This window comes from Geotrypetes seraphini, chromosome 9 (assembly GCF_902459505.1).
Source record: "Geotrypetes seraphini chromosome 9, aGeoSer1.1, whole genome shotgun sequence".
Taxonomy (NCBI): domain Eukaryota; kingdom Metazoa; phylum Chordata; class Amphibia; order Gymnophiona; family Dermophiidae; genus Geotrypetes; species Geotrypetes seraphini.
This window is the reverse complement of record NC_047092.1, coordinates 74,081,596-74,108,920: the sequence shown is the minus strand read 5'-3', so window position 1 is coordinate 74,108,920 and position 27,325 is coordinate 74,081,596. Positions and strand designations below refer to the sequence as shown.

Sequence of the window (27,325 nt, the reverse complement as noted above, 5' to 3'; positions counted from 1 at the left end):
CTCTCGTTGATCTCAGAATACAATTTAATTGTTCTTGTTTTTTAAAGAGAAGGATATAGATGGAGTAAATGCAAGTGTGTTGGCACCAGGTGAGCTTTTTCCAAAATAAGCCACGAAGGGGGATTATATTTAGTTTTGTTATGCATCCATAAGGAACCATGACGCATTATAAAAGCCAGATGGTATTTAAAGAAATCCAGGAAGTTGACACCACCTTTTGATTTAACATTTTTAAGTTTATGCAATTCGATATGTGACTGCTTGTATTCCACAATAATTTACTCAAAGTTTGTTCAATATTATGGCATAAATTTCTTGTTTAAGAGGTAGGGTAGCATGCTTAACAAATAATTAATTTTGGGTTGAATCATCATTTTAATATTGGCGAGTCGACCCCACTAGGTGATTTTTAATGGAGACCATCTATGTGTTAATTATTTTATCAAATTTAAAACATAATCAGAATTTAGTCATTCAGTTTAAGACCTAAATATTTCAATTTGTTTATATTCCAACTAAATCCAAGTGATTCAATAATTTGCTTGTCTTCAGTACAGTTGAGAGGCATTAATTCCGATTTATTAGTGTTCAATTTATATTCTGACACCTGCGCATATTGCTCAATAACTTTGATGACTTGGGGGATGGAATCAGGTGTAACATAAAGCATGATGTCATCAGCATAAGCGGATAGCTTAATTTCAACATCATTGTATTTAAATCCAATAATATCTGGTTGAGCTCTGATGGCCACCAATAATGGTTCCAACGCTAAAATGAAAAGTAAAGGGGACAAAGGGCATCCTTGACGTGTTCCTCTGGTGGGTTTAAAGAAATTCTTGTACTTGGATCAGAGTATAGTACAGCAATCATGTGGGCTCCTTTGGGAGGATGGGCTAAATAAATGAATAAATAAATAAATAAAATGTTGGTGAATTAAGCAGGAAAATCAAATTTACATAGAGTAGCATAGATAAAGGGCCATTCTACTCTGTCGAATGCCTTTTCTGCATCCAGTCCTATAAGTGTAAGTTTGTGATCAGAAGATTGACATGCAGCAATTATGTTCAATAGTGTACGGGAATTGTTAAATGAATGTCTGCCATTAATGAATCCAGTTTGATCTGTTGTAATCAGGTGTGGAATGACTTGTTGCAGCCTAGTCGCAAGTATTTTGGCAAAAATCTTGGCATCCACATTTATTATAGAGAGTGGTCTATAGTTTGTGACGTGCAAAGGATCCTTCCCCAGTTTAGGGACGACAATAAGAGTTGCTTCTTTGAATGTTCCTGATGCGACTCCTTGCCTTATCAGCTGAGCGAAAAACTGCTGCAAGTAAGGTACTAGAGTGTTTTGGAAAGATTGACAGAAATCAACTGTGAATCCATCTGGGCCTGGTGATTTGTTTTTGGCCATTTCAGAAATTGAGTCTAGGATCTCACTCTGCATCATAGGTAAGGAAAGCTGGTCTTGATCTTCAATTGATAGCTTTGGAAGTTCGATTTCATCTAAAAAGGTATGTGAAGTTGTATTGTCGGTCAGTTCAGAAGAATATAGTTTTCCATAATATTTTTACATACTTAGAAGCATAGATATTAATATATATATAATGATATTCAGGCAAGAAAAATAGAGTATCAGAGGAATGAAGCAAGGTAAGTCGGTATAGGTGTAACTCAATGCAAGGTAAGGGAGAAGTATCAGAGGTTCAAAATAGGATCCCAAATGTCATAAAATTTGCATAAGGAGCCAAATTTCTCAGCATATATACGTTCATATTTCACAACAAGAGATACAGTAGACCACCATGACGTGTATGAAGTAGCAGATAAGTTCTTCCAATTGGCCAAAATTTCTTTTATGGCAATTAAGAGTAGAGCTCTAAGCAAAACGCGATTTAAATCAGAGATAGGTAAGATGGATTCCTTGTCACCTATAATGAGGATGTCATAAGTCAGAGGGCAAGTGATATTCAATGCAGCAGAAACCGTCTTCAGACTGAAGACCAAAAGGCTGCCAATAGAGGGCAATCAAACAGCATGTGTTGCAAGGATCCTTCATTCGTACGGCAGGACCAGCAGTTTTTGGATCCTTGTGTGTTAAATTTAGTCAATCGCTGAGGGGTCCAATAGGCCCTATGAAGAATAAAAAATGCAGTTTGTCTCATGGAAGCCGAGTGCAGAGATCTTCCTTTCAAAAGGCAGATATCATTCCATGTGTGATCATCTAGTTTGATTTCAAGCAATTTGTGCCAGGGTTGAATTATAGTAGAATCAAGAGGGTATTTAGCTAATTGAAGGATCTTGTACCATCTCGATGCCTCTTTGCCCTGTGAGACAATTGAATTGCAGTGAGAAAGAAACAACGGCCGTTCAGATGAGGGACACTTCGGCAGCAAATCCTTTTTAATGGCATGAGTCAATTGTAGCCATCTGAAAAACTGTGATGGTGGAAGATCAAAAGATCTACAGATAGAAGCAAACGTGTGCCATTGAGCTCCATCATAAAGCTGATTCACAGACCATAAACCAGCCTGTTGCCAAGATTTCCAGGAGACTGGATTGTTTTGAATTTTGATGTCAGGATTCAGCCATAAGGAAGTCTGTAATGTATCATTCCATTTCACATTTGAAAAGGCTTCTACTTCCTTAAAAGAGAGCACCGCAGACCGCAGGATAGGATTATTCAAAGACTCAGTGGGTAAAGACATAACTGGTGCATATTTTAAAGAAACATTAGTAATATGTGATTCTAATAGGTGACAAGGAGTGATGTCAGCATTGTCTAATGTACAATACCAGCGGGCGCTCTGCCTGAGAATATAGGCTACATGATATTCAAAAAAGCTAGGAAAGGATACCCCTCCATTTTGTCTAGAACTTTTAAGCTTTTGCAGGCCAATCCGTGGCACTTTATGTATCCATAAAAAGTCGATCAAGGTAGACTCTATTTTTTTATAAAAAGCTCTATTAAATAATACTGGTATCATGGAAAGCACATAATTCACCACTGGGACTATCATCATTTTAATAGTGTCCAGGCGTCCCCACCAGGAATAGTTTAAGGGGTGACCAGAGTGCTAAAGATCGTTTAATTTTATTCAGAATATAATCCATATTATATTCCAGAGTTTCATCCAGTGTAGGCCCAAAGTAGACTCCCCAAATACTTAATCTTATATGGCGACCAATGAAATCCCAATTTTTTAACATCATCACTAATTCTGGGCAGATTGATAAGCATTATCTCAGATTTAGATAAGTTCAGTTTGTATCCAGAAAAAAGGTAGTATCGGCGAATCAGGTCAGTAATGTATGGAAGAGAGAAGGCGAGGCATATATAAGGACATCATCCGCATATGCGGTCAGCTTAATCTCGTAGTCTCCCATTTTAACTCCAGAAATATTCTTATGCATACGTATAGCAATCAGTAAGGGTTCTAGTGCATATTGAATAAAAGGGGAGTATAAAGGGCAGCCCTGTCTCGTGCCTCTAGTCAATAGGAACGGAGAGGAGAAGATATCATTTATGCAGAGTCTCGCTGTAGGATTAGTATAAAGGATGCGTATAAGAGACAAAAAATAAGGAGGAAATCCATACCAGTGAAGCACTTGAAAGCTATAAGACCACTCAATACGATCGAACGCTTTTTCAGCGTCAAGTGCTATCGCCAATAAAGGAGTCTTGATCTGAGTAGAGTATTGAATGATATTTGCAAATATTCTGGAGTTATCAGAAGACAAACGACCAGATAAGAAACCGTTTGTTCTGGATGGATTATCTTTGTTAAAACTGGTTGTAATTATTCAGCAATTATTTTAGCAAATATCTTCGCATCACGTGTTGATGAGCGAAAGAGGACGGTAGTTGGTGACATCTGTAGGGTCTTTTCCATTCTTTAGGAAGGACAATGATTGTCGCTCTGTAAAGGTCCATGACCATATCCATCTGCAATGAGAGCTTGAAAAAAACTCAAACAAGTGTGGTAATATGTGAGGAAGAAAGACTTGGTAGAATTCTGAGGGGAAACCATCCGGACCAGGGGCCTTCTTCTTAGCGAGGGAGCGTACAGCCTTCATGATCTCATCTGGGTTCAACTCCACATTTAATAGTTCAGTCTGCCTCAGTGGACAAAGTAGTACAGGCAAGTCATGAAGAAAAGTCGAGGCAGACGTAGAAATGTTAGCCTCAGAGGTATATAAGGTGGTATAGAATCTTTGGAAGGTAGCTACGATATCCGGAGCGCTCGTAAGCATGGTGTCAGTTTCGTCCTTAATAGCGGGGATGTATTTTTTGGAGGATCGGCCTTTCAAATATTGGGCAAGCCTGTGCCCACAGGTGTTGCTTTCCATATAGTAGGAGGCATTTTTCAACAACACTTGATTATGGGCAACTTGACTCGATAATAGATTATATTTCAATCGTAAAGAGCGTAGTTCTTTCAGAATTGAAAAGTCATTAGCAGAAAGTATATGATCCTGTTCCAGTTGCTTAATGGATTTTTCCAGAGCTTGTAATTCCAAAAGCCTTTGTGATTTCATATGCGAGGAAAATGAGATAATAGAGCCTCTAAGATAAGCTTTGAAGGAGTCCCATAAAGTAATCCAAGTAGTATCAGATGGTTTATTCAGAGTAAAAAATCAGAGATCTCCTTTTCAATAAACGAAATAAATCTGGTTCAGAAAGTAAAGAAGTGTTAAGTCGCCAGCTCTTCTGAGGTTGAGAATTCATCATCTCACTTAGTCGTTAGAAGAACTGCAGCATGATCAGAGATCAGTATTTTCTTTGATTGTAGAACGAATGTAGAAATATTAGCTAGTGAGGTGCTCATTAAGAAAAATCGATCGGGTATAAGAGGAGTGTGTGAACAGAATTAAATGTATACTCAGCCTCATTCAGATGTTGTATTCTCCACGGATCATCAAGTCGAATTGTGATAGTAAATCTTGCAATTTGTGCCAATTTCTAGCTGGTTTATATACAGATCTAGATTTCCTATCTTTAGGTCGGATCCAATATAAGGTTGAAAATCACCACCTAATATAATTGGACGGTTTAATGCAGAAGCTAATTGCTCTGATATAGAGTCAAAGAAAACAGGGTCATCAACATTGGGACCATAAATGTTCATACAAGTCTATTAGTTTTTACCATTAAAGTCAATAGTAGCGCATATCCATCTGCCTTCTAGGTCTGTCAGATGTGATAGGAGCTTAATATCCGGCCTATTTTCTGAGGATGGTAATAACCCCATTGCGTTTATCGATAGCAGGTGAAACAAACCAGGTATGGCCATGAGAAAGAAAAGTTTGCAGAGTCCACAGATGATAAATGGGTCTCCTGCAAAAATAAGATATCCGGTTGTAGAGTTTGGATATAATTCCATATTTTTTGTTTTTTAATGGGATTGTTGAGCCCCTTTTACATTGAGAGAACAAAAAGTTAAGGTCATAACTTATCTAAGAACAATACCACATCATATTCACAGTGTTCATTACCTGTAGCTATGCATTAGCGCATGCTATGCACAGTATAGCAGAGACATTAGAGTAAGAAAAGTGTGCTTCAAAGTCAGTAACTGCAGAGTTGATTAAAGTAGAGATGAAACAAGTATTCATTAAAATGAGAACGAATAACAGTGACACAGATGGAATCAAAATAACAGTCGGGTCAAGAGAACATAAGGGCTGAATCAGTGGAAAGCTAGCCATTATTACTATCCCTATAGCCAATTTAATGGACTCTAAGACGGTTAATATCTAATTGCATTATAATCAGCATCTATCTTAGGTAAAATAGCATTAAGAACAAAATGCAATGGATGTGTAGAAGAAAATTTAAAGCAGTCAGCCAACATAGCATAGTGTTGGAGATAGCACAACATTCAGTCATAAGATATATTACCATGTCATGATTAGTGTTGAAAGATTATCATTGTCATAAATCTGGAGGCAAACTCAGAAACAGTGAAGCAACAGTAAATATATATAATATAATCAAAACAGCCATTAAGTGGTCTTAACCGAAGATATTGAATCCAAGCTACAGACTTATTAGCATACTAGGATCATGTATTGTCAATAGTTGCTGGGCGCTAGACCTTCAAGAAAGTCCGCCAGTTCAGCAGGGTTTTCAAAGTTCTTAGTAGCATTATTGTGGGTGCACGAAGGGTGGCCGGATAGAACATACCAAATTTTGCTCCAATGGTCTTGAGCCGAGGCCGGTATTTCCATGAGTTGTTTACGTAGCTTCGCAGTTTGCTTGGCAAGGTCTGGCACAATCAAAACAGAGTGACCCTCATATTTCAGCGGTCTTTTCAATTTAGCCTGCTGCATAATTTCCATTACTTGACTGAACCGCAGGAGACGGATCACAATAGGTCTCGGGTACTTCGCTCCAGGAACAGGTGCATGAGAAGGCACGCGGTGAGCTCTATCAATTTCCAAATCATGTTGAAAAGACATATCCAAGAGGGTAGGGAGCAGAGATTGTAGAAAAGGTATCATGGCTCTGCCTTCTTTCGCCTCCGGAATTCCTAAGATCCGAAAATTATTTCGGCGCGAGCGATTCTGTGAATCTTCAAGTTCTCAAAAATTCATTTATAATCTCAGTAGTTATGGAAATGGTGTCACCGGAAGAAGAGATGATTTTATCGATTGTTTTTTTGTTTTGTTTTTTTACTTTTCCTTTGCAAATACAGTGGTACCTCAGAATCCGAACACCCCAGAACTCGAATGACTTGGAATCCGAACCTTTTTTTGTAGTAAATTTTGTCTTTAATCCAAACTCTGCTTTGGAATCTGAATGCCCTACACATTTGTATGTGCGTGCTTGTGCCCCAGAATTCGAACTCTGCTTTGGAATCCGAACACCCTGCACATTGTTTGTGCCCCAGAATCCAAACTCTGCTTTGGAATCCGAACTAGAGAGCTGCACGGGAACGAGAACGGGGACAATGGGGATACTGCGGGTTCCCCCTTCGGGTCGTGGGGATCCCGTGGGGACGCCCCCTTGGGTCACGGGGATCCCGTGGGGATGCCCCTCATGGTCTTGGAGATCCCGCGGGGTTGGAGGCAGCTTGAGCCGAGAGGCTCGTCTTTTTTTCCTTCCTGCAACACGCCACACGTAACTGACCCAGAAGTCTTCCTCCGACATTGGAGGAAAGGCTTCACGTCAGTCATGTGCAGGGCCGAATGAGGACACTGCTAAGCTCTGCGACTTGGTGGACCTGCACAGCTTTTCTCTCTTAACGGAGCAGTTTGAAAGTTCCGGCGGCAGGTAAAAAGGGCAGGGACTGGGAGTAGAACTCCCAACCCCCCCATATAGAATTCATCGATCGGAGTAGGATGTGATGCGGTGGGAGGTTCTCTGTGAAAGAAAACACATGAAAAGCCCTCTGCCGTGCATGTTGTGACTATCCTGTGGATCTTGAGGACCACAATCGAGTAGCCCTGCTCTAATGCCTCCTTCCTACTGCAGCACTTTTGCCTGGAAGAGACAATGTTAGATCATGCTTAGCTCCAGAACAATAATTTGGAAGAGGCCCCATGGTTCAACAGCTAGCTATGCCACCTCCAGCTTCTGACAACATTTAGGGCCCCTGTGGCATGGTACTCAAGACTGTTGCCTTGTTTGCACATCCCTAACACCAGCCCTGCTTGTCTGATGAATCATTTTGGTCAGTCAGCTGCTTTGACTAGTTACCTGGGTGTCTGGATCCTTAAGTGTTGTTTTTTTAGCAGTTGATTGGGTATGCACACAATTGCTTACTGGATATTTGGGTAATTGTCCACTCAATTTCTTAGTTGTTTATTAGTTGGATGGGTAAGTTGTTTGTCTGGATGTTTGGTTATTTGATCATTCAATTGTGTTGTTGATGTTTTTGAATTGATTGGCATTTCTACAGCATGCTGTTTTGGACTGTCTTTGATTACCGGTAAACCACTAGATTAATTGTTGTATTTTATTTTATTTACTTTTAAATCTCATTTGGCAGCCAATGATTGGACAACTTTGGAACAATCCAGTAAGTTGAGTATAAGTGTACGATTCAATACCATTCAAAACTTTCTTTGTTAAATGTTAACTTGGGGACTGTGACTCCAAGCTCCGCAAGCAGAGGACCTCCTCTAGAGACGGCCAGAACTCCCCTCCACCAAGCGCAGCAGTCGCTGGCAGCATCCATGAGCCACTGAGGTGCCACTGCCAGCATCTGTGACTTGGACGCTACTACTGCCTGCCAAGCTTGGCAAAAGGGACCCCTCGGCCAACTGCAGAGGAAGTCCTCAGCTGACAGCTTGAGGGTCCTCATCAGCTGAGTATTTATATTTTATATTTACATTAGAGGCTCTGGTAGAAACCCATTTACAAAGTATGTATTCTTCTCAATTAATATTTCCAAATTTAAAAAGTGTCTTTGCTTATATGTAAATGGGTCTCTACCAGAGCCTTTAATTAAGTAGCATAATTAAATGAAATAACTACTTCTGAAGTTTATAGGGACGGATTTGATTCCAACGGGGACGGATGGGGATGGGTTTGATTCTTCCGGGTACGGGCGGGGATGGGTTTGATTTCTGTCCCCGTGCAACTCTCTAATCCGAACACCCTGCACATTGTATGTGTGTGTTTGTGCCCCAGAATCTGAATGCTGCTTTGGAATTTTTGTTAATATTTTACCTTAAAATCCAGTGTATGTCCTGTTAAAATTTGAGTTTGTGGGACCCAGGAACAGTTTCTATTATTTTCAATGGGAAAAATTGTCTTGGAACTCAAACGCTTTGGAACTCTAACGGGATTCTGGAACAGATTAAGTTCGGATTCCAAGGTATCACTGTATGTTGCTAGAAGATGTCCTGATTTGATATTCTCAGCGTAATAATTAGCTTCGGAGGTGAAGACTGAGTGAGCCGCATTTTTCCGTAAGATAGAGTTATATTGGAAACAAAGTTTTTGAAGGTCTACGAGAGTATTAAAGTTTCTAGTATCTTGTTGGTGCTCAAGCTCCTTGGGTTTAATCTCCTGTTCCAGTGTTTTAACTTCCGTATCTTTTAATTTCCTAATTTTGGAATTAAGTGAGATGATCACACCTCGAATGTATGCTTTGAAGGCATCCCAAGTTGTCCAATTAGTATCTTCAGGTTTATTAAACTGAAAAAATTATTTAATGGCATTGTTAATTTGTTCCTTGAAGTCTGATTCTTGGAGGAGACTAGAGTTAAATCTCCATTGTTTGGAAACAGGCACTTTTATGATATTGTCTAAAGTTAAAGCTATGGCAGCATGGTCAGATATCATAATTTCTTCAATAGAAGCCTCTTTTGTGAATTGACAGAGAGAATGGCTGATGAGAAACATGTCTTTGCATGAGTAAGAACAGTGAAGTGGTGAATAAAAAGTGTATTCTTTACTGTATGGGTGAAGGGATCGCCAAGCATCTTTCAGATCTAAATGTGTCATTATATCCGAAAGGGTGGTCCATGCCTTAGGTATTCTATAGGTTGAATTCGAAATTCTGTCCATAATCATATTATAATCACCCACTACAATGTGATGTATAACCTTAGTTGCAACTACTTTATTAGCAATTTCTTCAATAAATTTTTGGGAATCAACTGTAGGAGCGTAAATGTTAGTTAAAGATATGGTGGAATTATTTATTTTCATGATGATTTGAACCCACCTACCCTTGATATAATTAGATGCAGATAAAATGCTGATGTTAGGATGTTTTTTAACCAGGATAAGAACAACATTCTTAATTTCCACAGCCGGAGAAAATAAGGGTTGATGAGAATGGAGTTTTCTGACTTATGATGGTGGTTTTTTTCAGGGCTTAAGCCCCCTGTTTTCTCTGTACTTGTCACTGAAATCTTTCCTCCACAGACACTGAGAAGGTGGAGTTTTCCTCTTTTTCACACAGTTTGAGTAGTCTATTGATTTGGAACAATGGCCCTTTTATTTGGTTAAATGACTTTTTGAAAAATAAACGTAGGAATAATAATCCTCTTTGTGGTATATGAGAATTTCATAAATCAATAAATAGATAAAGGTGGCTACTCAAATCAAGGAAAATTAATTTGAAAATTGCCCTGATTGAAAGATTTTCCTTAAATACATGGAACCAATACAGTCAATCAAATCAAGGAAAAACAAAAGCATATCAGACATTCATTAAATAATGCTAAATATAGAACCTACCCTGTATAAGAGACAGTGAGACCAGCAACTTCAGACTTCTTGCAAACAAGGGCAAAAGCCAAAAAGTAGATCAGGTATTCTATGAGAGAGGTGCATAATCCAATATATGCAGCTTGTAGTATAGTTACCTTGAATCTTTTCATAAATAAGCCACCCAAAAAATACCCAATGCAAATTACTGGCAAGTTGTAAACACCTATAAAGATATAACAAACATAATCACATTTAGTTCAATTATATAAACTAGTATTTCTCCTGCCAGTTCTGGAGTACCCCTAGGTAGTCTGGTTTTCAGGATATCCACAATGAATATGCATGAAAAGATTTGTGTATACTGAATTGTATGCAGATCTATCTCATGAATATTATTTGTAGATATCCTGAAAATCAGACTAGACATAAAATTGTGTTATAAAGCATCAGTGTAATGCAGCAAGCCTGGCACATGGCATATTCACATAAACAGCTTAATTCAACAGCTAAGATAGAGTGTCACCTCCTGTGGTTATATAATAATAACATATGTCAGTGGGGCAACACCAGCAAATGACATCATTCCTTAAACCTATAATGGCTTCTGTGTTGTGAGAGGCACCATGAATAGACAATTCCAAAAGAAATATCATGAGTGTTAGCAAGATCTGTTACTACTGTAGACTTAACAAAAGCCTTTGATTTTTATCAATGGTGATGGATTAAGGAAGAGTCTTAGGAAAATCCTCTACCTAATTGGGTATCAGTGGCATTCACTCTTTACATGAAGATATGAGGGCTGGCATGTTGGATGCAGGCAAGAGATGAGATGATATACTGGACTCCAATGAATGCACTCATTTGTTATTTATTGTTTGTGGTAACTTGAACATGGTAGTAGCACTGAGCCTTTACAGAAACTGCCAAAGAATTGAAGGTAAACCAAAAAATAGTTGCTTCAATCAAATATATCAAAGCCTGTTACTGCACATCCTGGCAGTCCTGCAATTAAAATCTCTGGGATGGCATCTGGCTGGGCTCATGCTGGGTATGTAGCAGCTCAAAGACAGCCTTATACAGTCCCAGGCTGACCCGGGCATACAGGAGGCATCTGGGGAGGGGCTCATCTTTAGATACTGCAGCCCTTCCTGAGAACCCTCTGGAGAAACTTTTCTCCCTATTCTGTTCCTATACTAGGGATTTTAATCCTCTCTCTGCCTGAATCTTGCCCTCCTTCAAGGTAGCCTAGTGAGGGAGTACAGTTAAGGAAACCCAGGCTTACACCAGGAAAAGGATTTAGCTATTATTGCAGACAATATATTAAAATCTGCTTAGTGTACAATGGCAGCCAATAAAAATAAACAAAATGTTAGGAATTATTAGGAAAGGAATAGAGAATAAATAAAGATTATCATAATGCCTCTGTATCGCTCTATGGTGAGACTGCACCTTGAATATTGTTTGCAGTTCTGATCACCACATCTCAAATAAATATAGTAGATCTAGAAAGGATATAAAGAAGGGCAACCAAAATGATTAAGGGTATGGAAGGATTCTTATATGAGGAAAGGCTAAAGAGGTTAGAGATTTTCAGCTTGGGAAAAGAGATGGCTGAGGTAAGATATTAAAGGTCTATGAAATTCTGAATGGATCAAAGTAGGTAAACATAAATCAATTGTTTACCCTTTCAAAAAGTACTTCATTAAGTTACATAAAACAAACAGAGAAAATATTTTTTCACTCAACATAACTAGAGCAAGTGGTAAAACCAACTAATGTAGCTGGGTCTAAAAAAGGTTTATTGTTATATTCTGTGTTAATGTAATGCCACCTAGATGTAGGTGGTTGATAATTTTTTTAAATAAATAAAAATAAATTCTTATTAAGGCAGATCTAGGGAAAACAGATGCTAATCCTTGGGATTAAGTAGCATGGAATCTTGCCACTTTTTGGGTCTCTGCTAGAGGTCTGCACGGAAACGGGAATCGCAGGAATCCCACGGGTCCTGTGGGAGTTCCGCGGGATTCCCCCCTAACCCATGGGACTCCCACGGGGACCCCCCTCTAGTCCACGGGACTCCCACGGGGATGGAAGGCTTTGGAAGCAGGCTTCATCCATATAATATAATGGACACGTCAGCCTTAGTAAAAGAGGGGGTTTATAAGTTAATTACCTGAACAGAAAACAAAAAAAGGGTTCCACCAAAGAGATTCCACAAGGAAAACAGCAGCACAAACACACAAGAAACTGTGGAATTGATGATCCTGTCAGAAGTAATTGCTGCTTTTTATGGGAATGGGCGGGGATGGAGATAATTCCTTACGGGGATGGGTGGGGACGGAGAGGATCCTGGCGGGGACAGGTGAGGATGGGTGGGATTTCTGTCCCCACGCAACTCTCTAGTCTCTGCCTGGTATTTGTGACCTGAACTGGCCACTATTGGAAACAGGATACTAGGCTAGATAGACCTTTGGTCTGACCCAGTAAGGTCACACTGCTCAATGTTAGGGCTCTTTGCACTGAATAGCTGCAATTTGAGTACCCCTATTCAATTTCATACTGATTGTGGCATTCTCAATCCCAAACAGAAGTACAGTACAACCTTGGTTTACAAGCATAATTTGTTCCGGAAACATGCTTGTAATCTAAAACACTCGTATATCAAAGCGAATTTCCCAATAAGAAATAATGGAAACTCAGACGATTCGTTCCACAACCCAAAAATTTTAAAACAAAATACTGTACGTACTTGTATTGAAGACCTCGCTTTTTTAGAATAGTCACCACACTCCCGCAGCATCAGAGAGAGAAGAACCATCAGCTCAGTTGTGATGGCTTGATGCGCATATACTGTACGTACTCGTATTGCAAGACCTTGCTCATTTATCACATTAAAATTGAATAAAATGTTTTGCTCATCTTGCAAAACACTCTCACATTAAGTTACTCGCAATTCAAGATTTTACTGTATACTGTATACAATAATAATCCATTATCTTCTTTTCACTGAGAATTGTGCATTCATATTGTGAATAAGGTTCATAAGGTGGCAATTCTGTATCAGTGCACCCACATTTACTTACCATATGAGAACAAAAGTGTATTGTACGGTCATGCACATAAGTGTATACTTACCAGCAAAAGTGACAGTAAGTGACTTAAGTATTATTCTGTAATAGTGTGTGTAAATTGCATGGTATGTAAATGGATGTATATATGTGGGTAGAACATGGGCAGTGTTCAATATGCAGGTGCTGGCACTGAATATGCTGGCACCCACATAACCTGGGCTCCTCTCTGGTACCAACCCGAGCATAGCCCCTGACCTGCTCACTTTTTAGTTTGGCGGACTGAGGGGGATATTCAGTGGCACTCTTTTAGGCGGCCAGAAGTGATTTAAATGGCTGCCTAAAAGGAGAGCTTCATGCTCCCTTAAATCTCTGAATATCAGCTTCCATAAAGCCCATCTAGTCTGCCTATCCCTGCCATCTACTATCACTTTATCTCCCTTAGAGATCACAATATATATGTCTCAAGCTTTCTTGAAGTCAGATACACTTTTTATTTCTACCACCTCCACCGGGAGGCTATTCTACACAATCACCACTCTCTTTCCATGAAAAAGTATTTTCTGAGGTTACTTTTGAGTCAATCCCTTTCGACTTCATCCTATGCCCCCTTATTCCAGAGTTTTCTTTCAAAAGTAAGAGACTTGCCTCATTAACATTTATGCCACGTAGGTATTTAATTGTCTACATCATATCTCCCTCATCTGCCTTTACTCTAAAGTCTGTCCTCATATGCTTTGTAACAAAGACCACTGACCATTTTAGTAGCCTTCCTCTGGACTGACTCTATCCTGTTTATACCTTTTTGAAGGTGTGGGTTCCAGAATTGTACACAATATTCTAAATGAGATCTTACCAGTGTCTTATACAGGGGCACCATCTCCTTTTTCGTACTGGCCATTTCTCATCCTTTTTACCAGTGTATTGCAAATTGTGTGTCCCAGAGGATTTCAGGTGTGCCCCGAGATGCCAGTGAGGAGGAGAGGCATCGGCACTGGCTGACTTCTTACAAGATGTGCCACTCATGATGAGAGGCATGTCCTGTAGTCGGTCAGCTGGCGCCAGCATCTCTCCTCCTCGCAGGTGCCTCTGCACCTTCTCCTCACCTCTCCTTCTGCAGCACCACCCTACCAGCCGTAATAAGAGGCTCAGGGCCATGGCTGGAGGCCATCGCACATGTGTGGACGTTGATGTGATGATATTATGCATGTACATGACATCATCACATCCATATTCGTGCATTTCCGGGTGCCCTCCAGCCCCAGCCCCAATATTAGTGTGCTACCATTATAAAAAGTTTGCGATAACACTGCTTTATACTAAAGCATTTTTCTAGCTTTCACTATTACCTTTTCTACCTGTATGAATACCTTAAGATCATCACATATGATCATAAGTCCTGCTCCTTTTTTGTACAGAAAAGTTCTTCACCCCCCTAAACTATACTGCTCCTTAAGGTTTTTGCAGCCTAAATTCATGACTCTGCATTCGTTAGCATTTAATCTTTGCTGCCAAATTCCAGACCATTCTTCAAGCTTTGATAGGTCTATCCTCATGTTCTTCACACCATCTACCCGATTGCAGATTTTGGTATCATCAGTAACATCACTTACAAAAAAACAGGTCCAAGAACCAAAGCTTGCAGCACACCACTGGTAATATCCCTTTCCTCAGAGTGAGCTCCATTTACCACCACTCTCTGTCTCTTTCCACTGAACTAGTCCGTAATCGGAGTTACACCAAGCCTTTGGCTGGTGTATTTGTGGGCATGCAAATGTAAGGCATACCAACCAGTTCTGAGCTCTTTGGGAAGGATGGGATATAAAATCAAATAAATAAATAAATATTAGATTATGCAAGTATTCTATAAGAAAATCTAGGTATTCAGGTGCTGTTAGAGATAGGTTTTATGTTGCATCGGAAAACCTAAATGGAGGTATCGTACACTTATAGAATTGCTTCCAGCGCTTGCTTTTGGGGTTGTAGGGGACAAAGTAAAGAGAGTTGATAAAGAGGTCCAAATTGTGGAATTTACCCAAGGCCTATGCACAATAGAAAGTCCTTGTGAGCAAACTTATTTTGTTTCTGAAGAATCCATTGTGATTATGAACAAAACTACAACAGGCTGTTTGGCTTTAGAGATTTTACCAAAACAGCAAAAAGAATTTGCAACCCGGAAAGACTAGAATAGCCAATACTGTCCAATACAATAATAAATAAAAATTGGCTAAGCGATCCTTGTCCCTGAAAAATTATATAAAAAACTAACAAAATATAAGAAAATATAAGAAAATAACTAAGCAAATGGTCACTTATATAAATTATCAGTATAAGTGATAAATAAGAAATAATAATAACACATGACACTAAAGGACATCAGTATGAGCCTTGAATGGATAACGTACGATGTATTGGCTCAGGCTATTTCTCATATATGCTTTCAAATACTGATGTCCTTTAGTGTCATGTGTTATTATTATTTCTTATTTATCACTTATACTGATAATTTATATAAGTGACCATTTGCTTAGTTATTTTCTTATATTTTCTTAAATTTTGTTAGTTTTTTATATAATTTTTCAGGGACAAGGATCGCTTAGCCAATTTTTATTTATTATTATGGCTTTAGAGATGCCAGGCTATAGAAAAATGATGTTTCCACACACAGCCAGGTCCATGCTGATATAGTATGGAGCTAGATGAAAAGGAAAGAGCAGGGCCCATTTAAAGCAAGGGGAGATGAAAGCAAAAACCTACCATTGGTGGACAAATTAAAAAGGTGAGCATCCCCATTTTGGAACATGAAACTTGTGGTTTTAACAGTCAGACTGATTTCAGAAATTCTAGCTATTGCTATCAGTGGCACCTGTTTAGGAAGGGGGGTGGGTGGTACTGAAATTATGATGATGTACAGAATGACCTCACTTTCCAGAGCTCATGTCCATGAGCTTATTGTACTTAGCTTCCTTGGCTATATAATTCAGGGCAGAGCCTGAGATTAGAGATGTGCTATGGAAGTCAGCTGGGCAGAAAGAACAGAATAGATAACACTAGGAAAAGGAGCAAAAAGAACATTAGAGAAAAGCTACAAAAAAGAAAGAACAGAATCAAAATATCAGCTAGGTGAAGGCAATGGCATGCCCGGCTTGCTGGCTACCTGGGATGGAGCACCCTCTCCTCCAGGCAATAGCAGTTGTGGGGTCATGGTCTGCATGCATGTGGCCAAAGGCTCTACTGGTTCCCTGCCCTGGAAAAGGAAGTTGATTTTGGAGGGGGAGGAGGTTGGTGGAGCCGACGGCTGTGCGCATGTGGACCATGGCCTTGTGACTGCTCCAGCATCCCCAACTTCCAGCACCTGGAACAGATTGCTCCTACCACTCCACCCTTGGTATGCTAGAGTTTGTAGGAATAAGGCGAGGAGTACTAAGAAAGACCACTTTCATGGAATATTAGATGAGATAAATTCATAACTACACATACCTCATATTTTTGAGGTTAGCAACATTAGTCTTTATCACCCTATTCATTGCACTATTTCACATTCTGTAGTAATTGGCTTATAATTTGGAAGAATATATTCCTGACACCAGAGATGAATATAGAGATATATTTGTGTAAGTGTTTTGGAAGGGCAATTTCCAAAGTTGTATTCTCCTTTCCCACTTTAGTAGTAGTGTATTATGTTCCATGAAATTCAACAGCTGTTTGATGTTTTGCGTTATCTTTTCAGCTTTTCAGATTTAACAAGAGTATTAGAATTAATTCTCTCAGTCTGCAGACCTTTGCATCCCATGTACTTCCTCTTGCTACATAGGCAGGATAATGAGAGAAAGACCCTGGTGTATTGAGTTCAAAGATGTAGATTTTTGGCCAAAAAGCACTGAGACTTTAGATGCTTTTTGTCTACACCTTCTGAGGAGTTCACATGATAGAGATAATAATCAGGCTTTTGCATTCAAAAAGCCCTACTGATCACTACTGATTAGAGGAATAATTTCAGTGACAACTGAGAACTGTTGTATAGCTGTTGAGCATAACTATTGTAATGCCAGCTACATATTAATAATGCTCAGAACTCTGCTTATATTTTTTAAAATTTTAGTGTTTGAGTACTCCTACAAGAGACAGAAGCACAGTACTCTAGGAAATGCAATCATTGCAAAAAACAACTTCAACATTAAAGTCCTAGCCATGCACTCCACCCCCCACCTAGACCTTCTAGCCTGCCAACTTTCTGACAACACTCTCACAGGAACTCTGAACTGCCTTCTCTGCTATGTCACACCAGGAAAATGGAACACCTCTAAACAAGACCTCGAAGAATTTATCCTCCAGCATTCCCTCTCCTCTACACATAACCTGATCCTAGGAGACATCAATCTCCACTTAGAAGACCACACCTCCAAACAAGTAGCGGACATTCTTTCATACCTCAACACCCTATCTTACCAGATACTCAATCCCGAACCCACGCATGAAAAGGGCCATCAACTTGATATAGCCGCTTACACTTCCCCCAACCTTAACACACAAAACATCCACATCACCAACGGCTCATGGCATCCCACCTTATGATCTGACCATTACAAGTACACCTTCACAATTAACTGGGTGCAGAATAACAACAAACCCATGCCACACACAACAAGCTTCAAGTCCAGAAAGAAAATCGAACCTACCACATTCTGGGACACAGTAGACCCAAAAATAGACCTAAACAATCCCAAAGGATTCATAAACACATGGCGCTCCACAAGTGAATCCGCTTTAAACAAACTAGCACCACCAAAAACAAAAAATAAAATATGCAGACCATCAGACAAATGGTTTGACGCCGAACTCCTACACCTAAAAAGACAATGCAGACAATTAGAAAGGACATGGAAAAAAACAGAAACAAGACCACACCAAAACAGAATGGAGACACCAAATCAAACAATACAAAATCAAACTGAAGGAAAAAAGAACAGACTACTACTCCAAACTCATTGGCACCGATAAACCGGACACAAAAAAACTTTTCAACCTTGTCAGAAATCTCACTGATACCAAACCCCACCTCGCCACCCTAGGAAACCAAACTCCAACAGCCTCCCAACTAGCGGACCATTTCAAACACAAAATCATCACAAACAGATCCACATTCAACAACTCTCAAAACATCTTAGAAGAGATACTAACAAAACCCACAAAAGACGAAGCCACCTCAGCAGATAGGATCTGGACCGACTTCCCAACGACACAATGGTCAGATCTAGACCGGCTGTACAAAAAATACAGCAAATCTTCATGTGATTTGAACAATTGTCCTCCTTATCTACTAGCTACAGCATCCACTAAATTCACAGCTGGTCTCACGCTATGGCTGCAAACCACCCTAAGGGAAGGTCAGTTTCCTCCGGAACTTGGCGAAATCATAATTACTCCCATACTAAAAGACCCCAAAGGCCCAATAGATAGCCCAACAAATTATAGACCAATCGCTTCTATACCTCTATACGTCAAACTCATAGAGGGTCTAGTAGCACAATATCTCACCAATTACCTAGAAGACCACCACATCCTACACCCTACTCAATCCGGATTCAGAACCAATCACAGTACTGAAACACTTCTGGTTTCCCTACTAGACATAGCCCGTCAGCACCTCAGCAAAGGAAATAAGTTACTAATCATCCAACTCGATCTTTCAGCAGCATTCGACTTAGTTGACCATTCCATACTACTCCAGATACTAGATGCCATAGGAATATCAGGTAATGTTCTCAACTGGTTCCAAGGATTCCTCAAAACAAGATCATACAGAGTCAAGTCAAATGATCTTCTATCCGACTCATGGTCAAACCCCTGCGGAGTTCCACAAGGATCCCCTCTATCGCCCATACTTTTCAACCTCTTCATAGCATCCCTAGGCACGGCCCTAGATGCCCTAAACATTACATCCTTCAGCTACGCGGTTGATATAACCATCCTCCTCCCCTTCGACATCCAAGACCCCACCTCCAACGGACGCCTGAAAACAACATTGGAAACTGTAGAAAAATGGATGACGAACCACAAGTTAAAACTGAATGCGGAGAAAACCAAATTCCTACTACTAGAGAAGGAACAAAAACCATCCCTAACAGAACTAGATGTAAACACAATCAAATATCCAATACAGAATACTCTCAAAATTCTGGGAACACACCTAGACAGAGGCTGCACAATGCAAACACAAATACACAAAACCATAAAAAAAGCATTCTTCACCATGCGAAACCTAAGAAAAATAATAAAATTATTTTCCAAAGAACACTTCAAGATCATTGTACAATCCCTCATACTCAGCTCCTTAGATTACTGCAACAGCCTCTACCTACCATGCCCAAATACTATGATAAAACAACTACAGACCGTTCAGAACACAGCTATCAGACTCTATCTACTCGCTCAGCAAATTCGACCATGTCACACCCGCCTATGTAGACTCTCACTGGCTTCCGATAAAAGCAAGAACTCAATTCAAACTCTACTGCTTACTTTTCAAAGTAACCCATGGTATGGCCCCCAATTACCTGAACAACCGTCTTTGCCGCTACCGACTACCCAGATCAAGAAGAACTCAGAATCTTTTCACCTTCCCCCCTCATAATGGTACCCGACGTAAGAAACTTTACGACAGCCTTCTAGCAACTCAAGCAGCGAAAATTGACCCCACCATCACCAAACTGATGATCAAAACAACAGACATCAAAGTATTTCGGAAAGAAATCAAAACATTTATTTTCAAAAAACACGTCCTTACTTAATATTCCCCTCCCCAATCGCACATGCACTCTCCCCAGCAAATAACACACTAGTCATCCCCTTGAACCTCATTTACCAAAAATATCCAAACTCCTAAATAAGCACCTCCCTTAGGTATCCATTTAACCTTCTCCTAAATAAGCATCTCCCTTAGGTATCCACTTAACTGATTCCTTCAAAGTTAGGTACCTCTCTTCAGTTGCCTATTTTGTTTTCCCCACTGAACCTTGTAACCACTTGAACCCTGTCAAGTTATTCTATCGATAAATCCAGATATCTTATACTTGTATTTCTATACCACAACATGTAATTTACTTAAATCGTTGTAATGTAATTCTCTCGGTAATGTCCTGATCTCTTTTAAAATACAAAAATACCATGCTTGAGCACGCCCAATGGTAGTGGATTTTAAAATGCGGTAAGCACTAATGCATGCTTAGCAAAGCTTAGTAAAAGGGAGGGCCCCAAAATTTCTAATTTTCACCGATTTAACTTTTCTGGGGGAAACTGTAATACATTATTATGATTAAAATAAATCATTGATAGTAAAAATAAATAAATAAATAAATTATTGTGACAGAAAGGTCCCAATGCAATGATATATAAACACAACAATAATAGAAATCTGATAGTCTTGCTTAAACAGAAAAGTATAAAAATACATTCCAAAATAATTTGTAGATGATAAAGGATGTGATGGACCTTTCCAATGAAAAATACTTTTCACCATAGACTCTTGAGAAACATAGATTATCTTATCTACTGGTTTGGTAGACATATCAATTATAACTGTTATAATAAGCAAAAATATATACCTAATAGAAAGATAGCTTCTGATGCTGATTTTCCATACTGTGTTTCAATATATTTTGGCATAAACGTGATCAGGCCAACAAAGGCATTAAACTGTAGCACTGTTATGCACAGGAATAACACATAAACAGAATTCAAGGAAAGTCTTTGTAGACATGGCAAAAAATCTAAAAAAAAGAAAGAAAACAACATATGACTTTTGTACATGTTATCTCTAATTTACAATTACATTTAATTATATTCACGTGATAAGATTCTCAGCAGGCAATTTGCATTTTATTCTATCCAAAGTATACTGTATGGTCAAAATAAAAGCCTTTTGCTTCCTTTGTTCAATGCAGGTTGCCTATAGTGATATGACTGGCAGTATGTAGGGCAGTTTTTCAACCTTTTTACATCTATGGACCGGCAGAAATAAAATAATTATTCTGTGGACCGGCATCGGTCCATGGACCGGCGGTTGAGGAACACTGGGCTAAGTCGTGGGCCAGTCACCGCCCATCTCTACCCAATGTCCACCCCAGACCCCGCCCCCTAATAGTACTAATTGCACCTTGCACGTCCCGTGCCTCATCTGGAAGCCTTCCCTCTGACGTTGCAACGTCATAGAGAAGGCTTCCGGTTCAGGCGCAGGATGCCCATAGGAGCCATTGCCCGTGGCTTTGTGCACTGAATCAGTTAGGAAGAGGGAGCTGGCTCGAAGATAACGCCGCATCGATCGCACCGTGGATTGGTGGTTGAAGAACACTGTTTTGGGCCTGATGCATGTGCTAGCCCTGTGGACTGGCAGGAAATTTCTGTGGACCGGCACTGGTCCATGGACCGGTGGTTGAAGAACACTGATGTAGGGTATACAAGATTTTTGCTCATGAGACTTCTCACAGAATGGATTTGGCAAATAGTACACAAGGGTGCACACAGCCAAAAAGGATTTTAAAAAAGAAGAAAAATCAGTTTATGTTCATTTAAAACAAAATTTATTCAAAGTGTCACCTATTCATTTTTTCATGCATGCAGGACCATATTTCTATATAAGGCATCTAAAAAAGTGGTGCCAACAAAATTGGCACTTATCCCCTCTTTTACGAAACTGCGATAGCAGTTTCTAGTGCGGGGAGCCGTGCTGAAGGGCCTGTGCTGAAGGGCCTGCACTGCTCCCGACGCTCATAGGAACTCAATGAGCGTCGGGAGCAGCGTGGGTCATTCAGTGCTGCTCCCTGCGCTAGAAGCTGTTATTGCAGTTTCATAAAAGGAGGTCTCAGTGTGATACTAAAAAGTGTGCTTATGTTTTACAGAATTGCACTTAGTGCCTGTGTGCATTGCATAAGTTAGATATACCCATTTAGACTATCTACAACCAGGCCTAAATGCCTGTGCCTAAGTTATACACGCATGGGGTGTATTCTATAACAATGCACATAACTTTTAGGAATGCCAATGAGCCACCTCAAGCCACACCCCTTTTCATAGAATCATGCTTTCTGAGTTGTGCGTGCAACTTTTAATTAGTGCCAATTAATGCCAATTATGAAGTGTTAACAAACTTACCTTTCATGATGTTCTGTTTGCTGTCTTGATGTTGATTTCTCTCAGTTTCTTTCAGCAGGTTTTTAGAAATTTCAATTGATAACTTTGCTTCATCTTCTAGTCCTTCTTTTGGAAGGGTTTTTGGCAGAAAACAGAAAGGGATTGCAGCCAAGACATTCACTAATCCACATATCAAATAGCCAAGCCACCAGGCACCAACCCAACGTGTATCAGTAAGGCTTAGTGTAATGTCGGCTATAATGAAATACATTATATCTTGAGTTGTATGTAATTTCATATTTGTCATTAGAATATCAGGTAAACAAGCATGATCCAATGACACAAAAAAAATACTACGTAGAATGAATTATGAGAACTTAATTTAAAAACATTACTTGCCTCCTCAAGCTATGTATTTGAAGCAAGACACAGATCAACAACCAAATTTATTTATTTACCCCCCCCCTTAATAAAACTGCAAAAGTGGTTTTTAGTGCAGGCTGAATGCTCTGTGCTGCTTCTGACGCTCATACAGTTCTATTAGCATTGGGAGCAGCTCAGAGCATTTAGCGTGCCGGCCTTTGCTAAAAACTGCTTTTGTGATTTTGTTAAAAAAAAAAAAAGGGGGGGCGGTATTTATTTAAAAATTTGTATCCCACCAAATCCAACAATTCTGAGTGAGTAACAACAAAACATACATAATAAAATAACAGAGTATACTGTATAAAAGTAACAATATAAAATAACAAATAAAGTATGATAAGCTGCATTTAGGAAAACAAACATTAATCCTAATAAACATAACAATAAAATTGTCCTATAAGTGGGCGCCTCCTTCTAGATGTTCTAATGCAACATGGTGAAAAGCTATACTACTGTATAACTTTATTTAGAGTAACCCGACAAAAGCATAGCCAAAATTTAGGCACCCATAGTTACACCAACCATAGATCTAGTGCATCTAAATGTGACATGGTGAGTAGCTTACAATATTTTGTAAGATGCTCTCATAACTGGGACACCCATTCATGCTCAGCCCATCTGTATGCTCCATTTGCAGTTGTGTGTTATAACACTTACCTGTGCCCTTAGAGAAGAACACTCAGGGTACATGTGCAAGTGCTACTTTCTCTGCACTTATAAAGGACCAAATACTTGTGAGCCACTTACATTGAACAACTCCCAACTTTTCATGACACTGCCCATGTCTAACACAGCCTGTAGAGAATCCCAAACTCCAAGGGAATTCATGAAGCAAACGCTTGGCTTAAAAGCCGGTTTGAGAAAATCCAGATAATTGGTAGTGACCATGATCTCCTTAAGAAACTTACGGTATTTGATTAGATTGAAGCAGCACCAGAAAATGTCCATGGCTTGGGAAACTACCAACACAGCCTCATTTTGATTTGGAACTCATGCATCTTCCTGAGAATATAAGAATTTAGGGCCATATTCTATATATGGTGCCCCCCCCCCAAAAAAAAACAAAAAACAGCGCCAACTAGAAAAGCGCTTCATGTGATTTCATAAAATGGTATATAAACTTTATAAAATTGCACCAGGTACCAGTGCACTTCATAACTTTTAGGTGCTCCCATTTAGGCCAAGGAAAACCAGGCCTAAATACCTATGCCTAACTTGTGCATGCATTGGGCATATTCTATAACAGTGATCATAAATTCTAGAGATGCCCACGATTTGCCTATGTTCCTTCCCTGGCCACATTCCCTTTTCAGATTTGTGCACTAGACCTGATGTGCAGCACTTTATAGAATAATCCTACTGCAGGGGTGTCCAATGTCGGTCCTCGAGGGCCGCAATCCAGTTGGGTTTTCAGGATTTCCCCAATGAATATGCATGAGATCTATTAGCATACAATGAAAGCAGTGCATGCAAATAGGCCTCATGTATATTCATTGGGGAAATCCTGAAAATCCGACTGGACTGCGGCCCTCGAGGACCAACATTGGACACCCCTGTCCTACTGTGTGCTCATAATTTTAATTAGTCCAAATTAGCAACAATTATGAGGTGTTATTTGCTAATTATTGGTACTGATTAGGTTTACTAAACAATTAAGCTGTGGATACAAATTGGCTGTGTTTGCGACAACATAAGGCACCATATATAGAGGAAGAATTTGGGAGGAGTGTGGGCAGAATCATGATTTACATTTTATAAAATACATATACTTTAAGCATTTCCTTTTATGCCTGCTCCATGCAGCAGGTGTAAATATCAGAATCTATAATCTAGGCATTATTTCTGCAGGATCTGTGTTAGAAAAACTAGTCATCTTTTTGCCCTTTTAATAGCTATACAGAAAGGGACAGAGAGTAGTTTTTGAAAAGCGGAAAGGTGAGGGGAAGGGAATGAGATGGGCCAACTAGAGGAAGAAATGCCTGGACTAGAGAATGACACGGTGAAAAAATTGGTCCCCGTCACCGCCCCGTCCCCGTCTCACCATCCCCGTCACCGCCCCGTCCCCGTCTCACCATCTCCGTCACCGCCCCGTCCCCGTCTCACCATCCTCTTCACCGCCCCGTCACCGCCACTGCCACCCCATTCACCGCCCCGTCACCGCCACTGCAATCCCATTCACTTTTCTTTATTTACGTATAAAGGAAACATTCTTTAAAACTTTAAAACTTAGTTAAATATTAGTTAATAACTATACAAAAACAAAACACGCAGAGAAAAAATTAATTAATATAAATTCTCAAAACTGACACATTTTGATCACTAAATTTAAAATAGTTATTTTTCATAAAGTTTTTCAATCACTAATCTTCCACCACCCCTGGGGCTAGCAATGCAAAAACAAACACGACATGTACTTTAAATGCTTACAATGTTAGCCTATATGGTAAGTAGACGCGGCCGCTGTACCTAATCGCGGCAAAGATCTCCCTGCCGTGATTAGCATAGTGACCGCGGCTACGGCTGCAAGTCTCCCCTCCCCCCAGCGATCACGGCAGGAGGGCACCCAACCCCTCCTGTAGACCCCCCCAACGGCCCTCCCGACAATCGCAGCAGAAGGGTACCCAACCCCTCCTGCCGGTCCTCCCAATGGCCTCCCCTAAGATCGCCGGCAGGAGGGTACCCAACCCCTCCTGCTGGACCCCCCCCCCAACGAACCCTCCCACCCCGGAACCCCCTTAGTCTTACTTTCCAAGTTGGACCGGACGGCTCCTCACACGTATGGCCAGCAGGCTTGCCTCCGTCCAAATGAGGCGGGCCCGCCCCTACCCTGCCCAACCCACAGGATCCTAGGGCCTGATTGGTCTAGGCACCTAAAGCCACTCCCGCTATAGGAGGGGCCTTAGGTGCTTGGGCCAATCAGGCCCTAGGATCCTGTGGGTTAGGCAGGGAAGGGGAGGGGCGGGCCCGCCTCATTTGGACGGAGGCAGGCCTGCTGGCCAGACGAGCGAGGAGCTGTCCGGTCCAACTTGGAAAGTAAGACTAAGGGTGGTGTTTCGGGATGGCGGGGTTTGTTGGGGGAGGGACCGGCAGGAGGGGTTGGGCACCCTCCTACCAGTGAGGGCGATCGTCGGGGGGGGGCGGGTTCTATTGGCAGGAAGGGTTGATCTGACAAATGAGGAGCACGGTGAAAACACAGGTAAATTGCGGTTCCTAGAGGGGGGGACATTGGCCTGCGGGGACAAATCTATTCACCGTTTTTGCGGTCGGTGAAAGGATTTGTCCCCGCGTCTGCGGCGATTTGCTAATGAGGTCACCATAACCCGTAGCCAAACCGCAGCCATGCAGCGGTTCGCTGCGGGGATCGCTCCCCGTGTCATTCTCTAGCCTGGACCTTTTACATTTCTTGCTTTCTTCCCTCCCTTCCTTTCATCTTGTGATTCAACATCTCTCCTTCTCCCCTTCTATACCTCCCATCCACCCCATGATCTGACACTTCACTTTCTCTCTTCCCTTCTTCCCCTCTATCCCTCCATTCCATGATTCACATCTCTTCATCCTCCCTTCCACCTCTGGATCCAGATCAAACATTTTTCCCTCCCCTAGGGTCCAACATCCCTCTTTCCTTCTTTCTTTTCCATTGCCCAGGACTTTCCCATAAACTAAACTAAAACTTAGTTTTATAGACCGAGTCATCAACCAAGAGAAGCTCAACTCAGTTTACAATAATGTAAAACATAATGCATAAATTTGACAAGAAAAAGTAGACTGAAATAGTTAATTTCCAAAATGTTTAGCAAACAAAAAAGTTTTCAGAACTTTCCGGAATAAAGCAAAAGAACCTAAACTTCTTAATGTAAGCAGTAAAGCATTCCAGAATTCAGTTAATTTAAAAGCAAAGCAATAACTAAATCTCTTAAAGGTTCTGTTTTTACCACTGAGAGAGGGAAATGTAAGTTTTAATTTTTGAGAACTTCTGGCAAGATGAGATCTATGAACATTTCAGTCTAAAGGAATCAAAGTGGCAAAAATGCCAAATAGAATCTTAAATGCAATACAAAAGCACTTAAATTGAATTCTGAGATACACTGGAAGCCAATGTAATTCCTTGAGCAGAAGGGTTACGTGATCAAATTTACTCTTACCAAAGATAGGTATAGCTGCAGTGTTCTGTATTAATTGAAGTCTCTGCAGACTGACCTTTAAAAGACCCAAATACACTGAATTGCAGTAATCCAGCCTTGACAAAATGATTGATTGAACCAATACAGAGAAGTGTTGTTGGTGAAAAAGTGCTCTCATTCTTCTCAGAGCATGGAGGCTGAAAAAACACTTTATAATAAGCAAATTTAGTTGGTACTTAAATGTAAGTAAAGAATCGATAACAATACCTAGTATTAACGAAGAAAACTCAATTTTCAAAGATTCTCCTGAGTCTAAGATCACAGCAGAAGGGAGAGAATCTAACTTTGGGCCAAGCCATAAAAGCTTAGTCTTTACAGCATTTAATTTCATCTGGATCACTGTCACCCAAG

General features: G+C 40.3%; 1 protein-coding gene across 3 annotated transcripts in view; it reads right to left on the bottom strand.

Annotated features, from left to right (window-relative positions):
- SLCO1A2 (solute carrier organic anion transporter family member 1A2) overlaps positions 1-27,325 on the bottom strand; it is a 192,801-nt gene that overhangs the window by 71,544 nt on the left and 93,932 nt on the right. For 2 of the 3 annotated variants that reach the window (XM_033959647.1, XM_033959648.1), the window contains 3 exons: positions 22,392-22,625; positions 20,846-21,010; positions 10,201-10,396 (listed from right to left, as the gene is read on the bottom strand). In XM_033959647.1, the coding sequence (XP_033815538.1) occupies positions 10,201-10,396; positions 20,846-21,010; positions 22,392-22,625 (595 nt within the window). The remainder of the gene's footprint in view (positions 1-10,200; positions 10,397-20,845; positions 21,011-22,391; positions 22,626-27,325) is intronic. The other variant, XM_033959649.1, reaches the window with a different exon arrangement.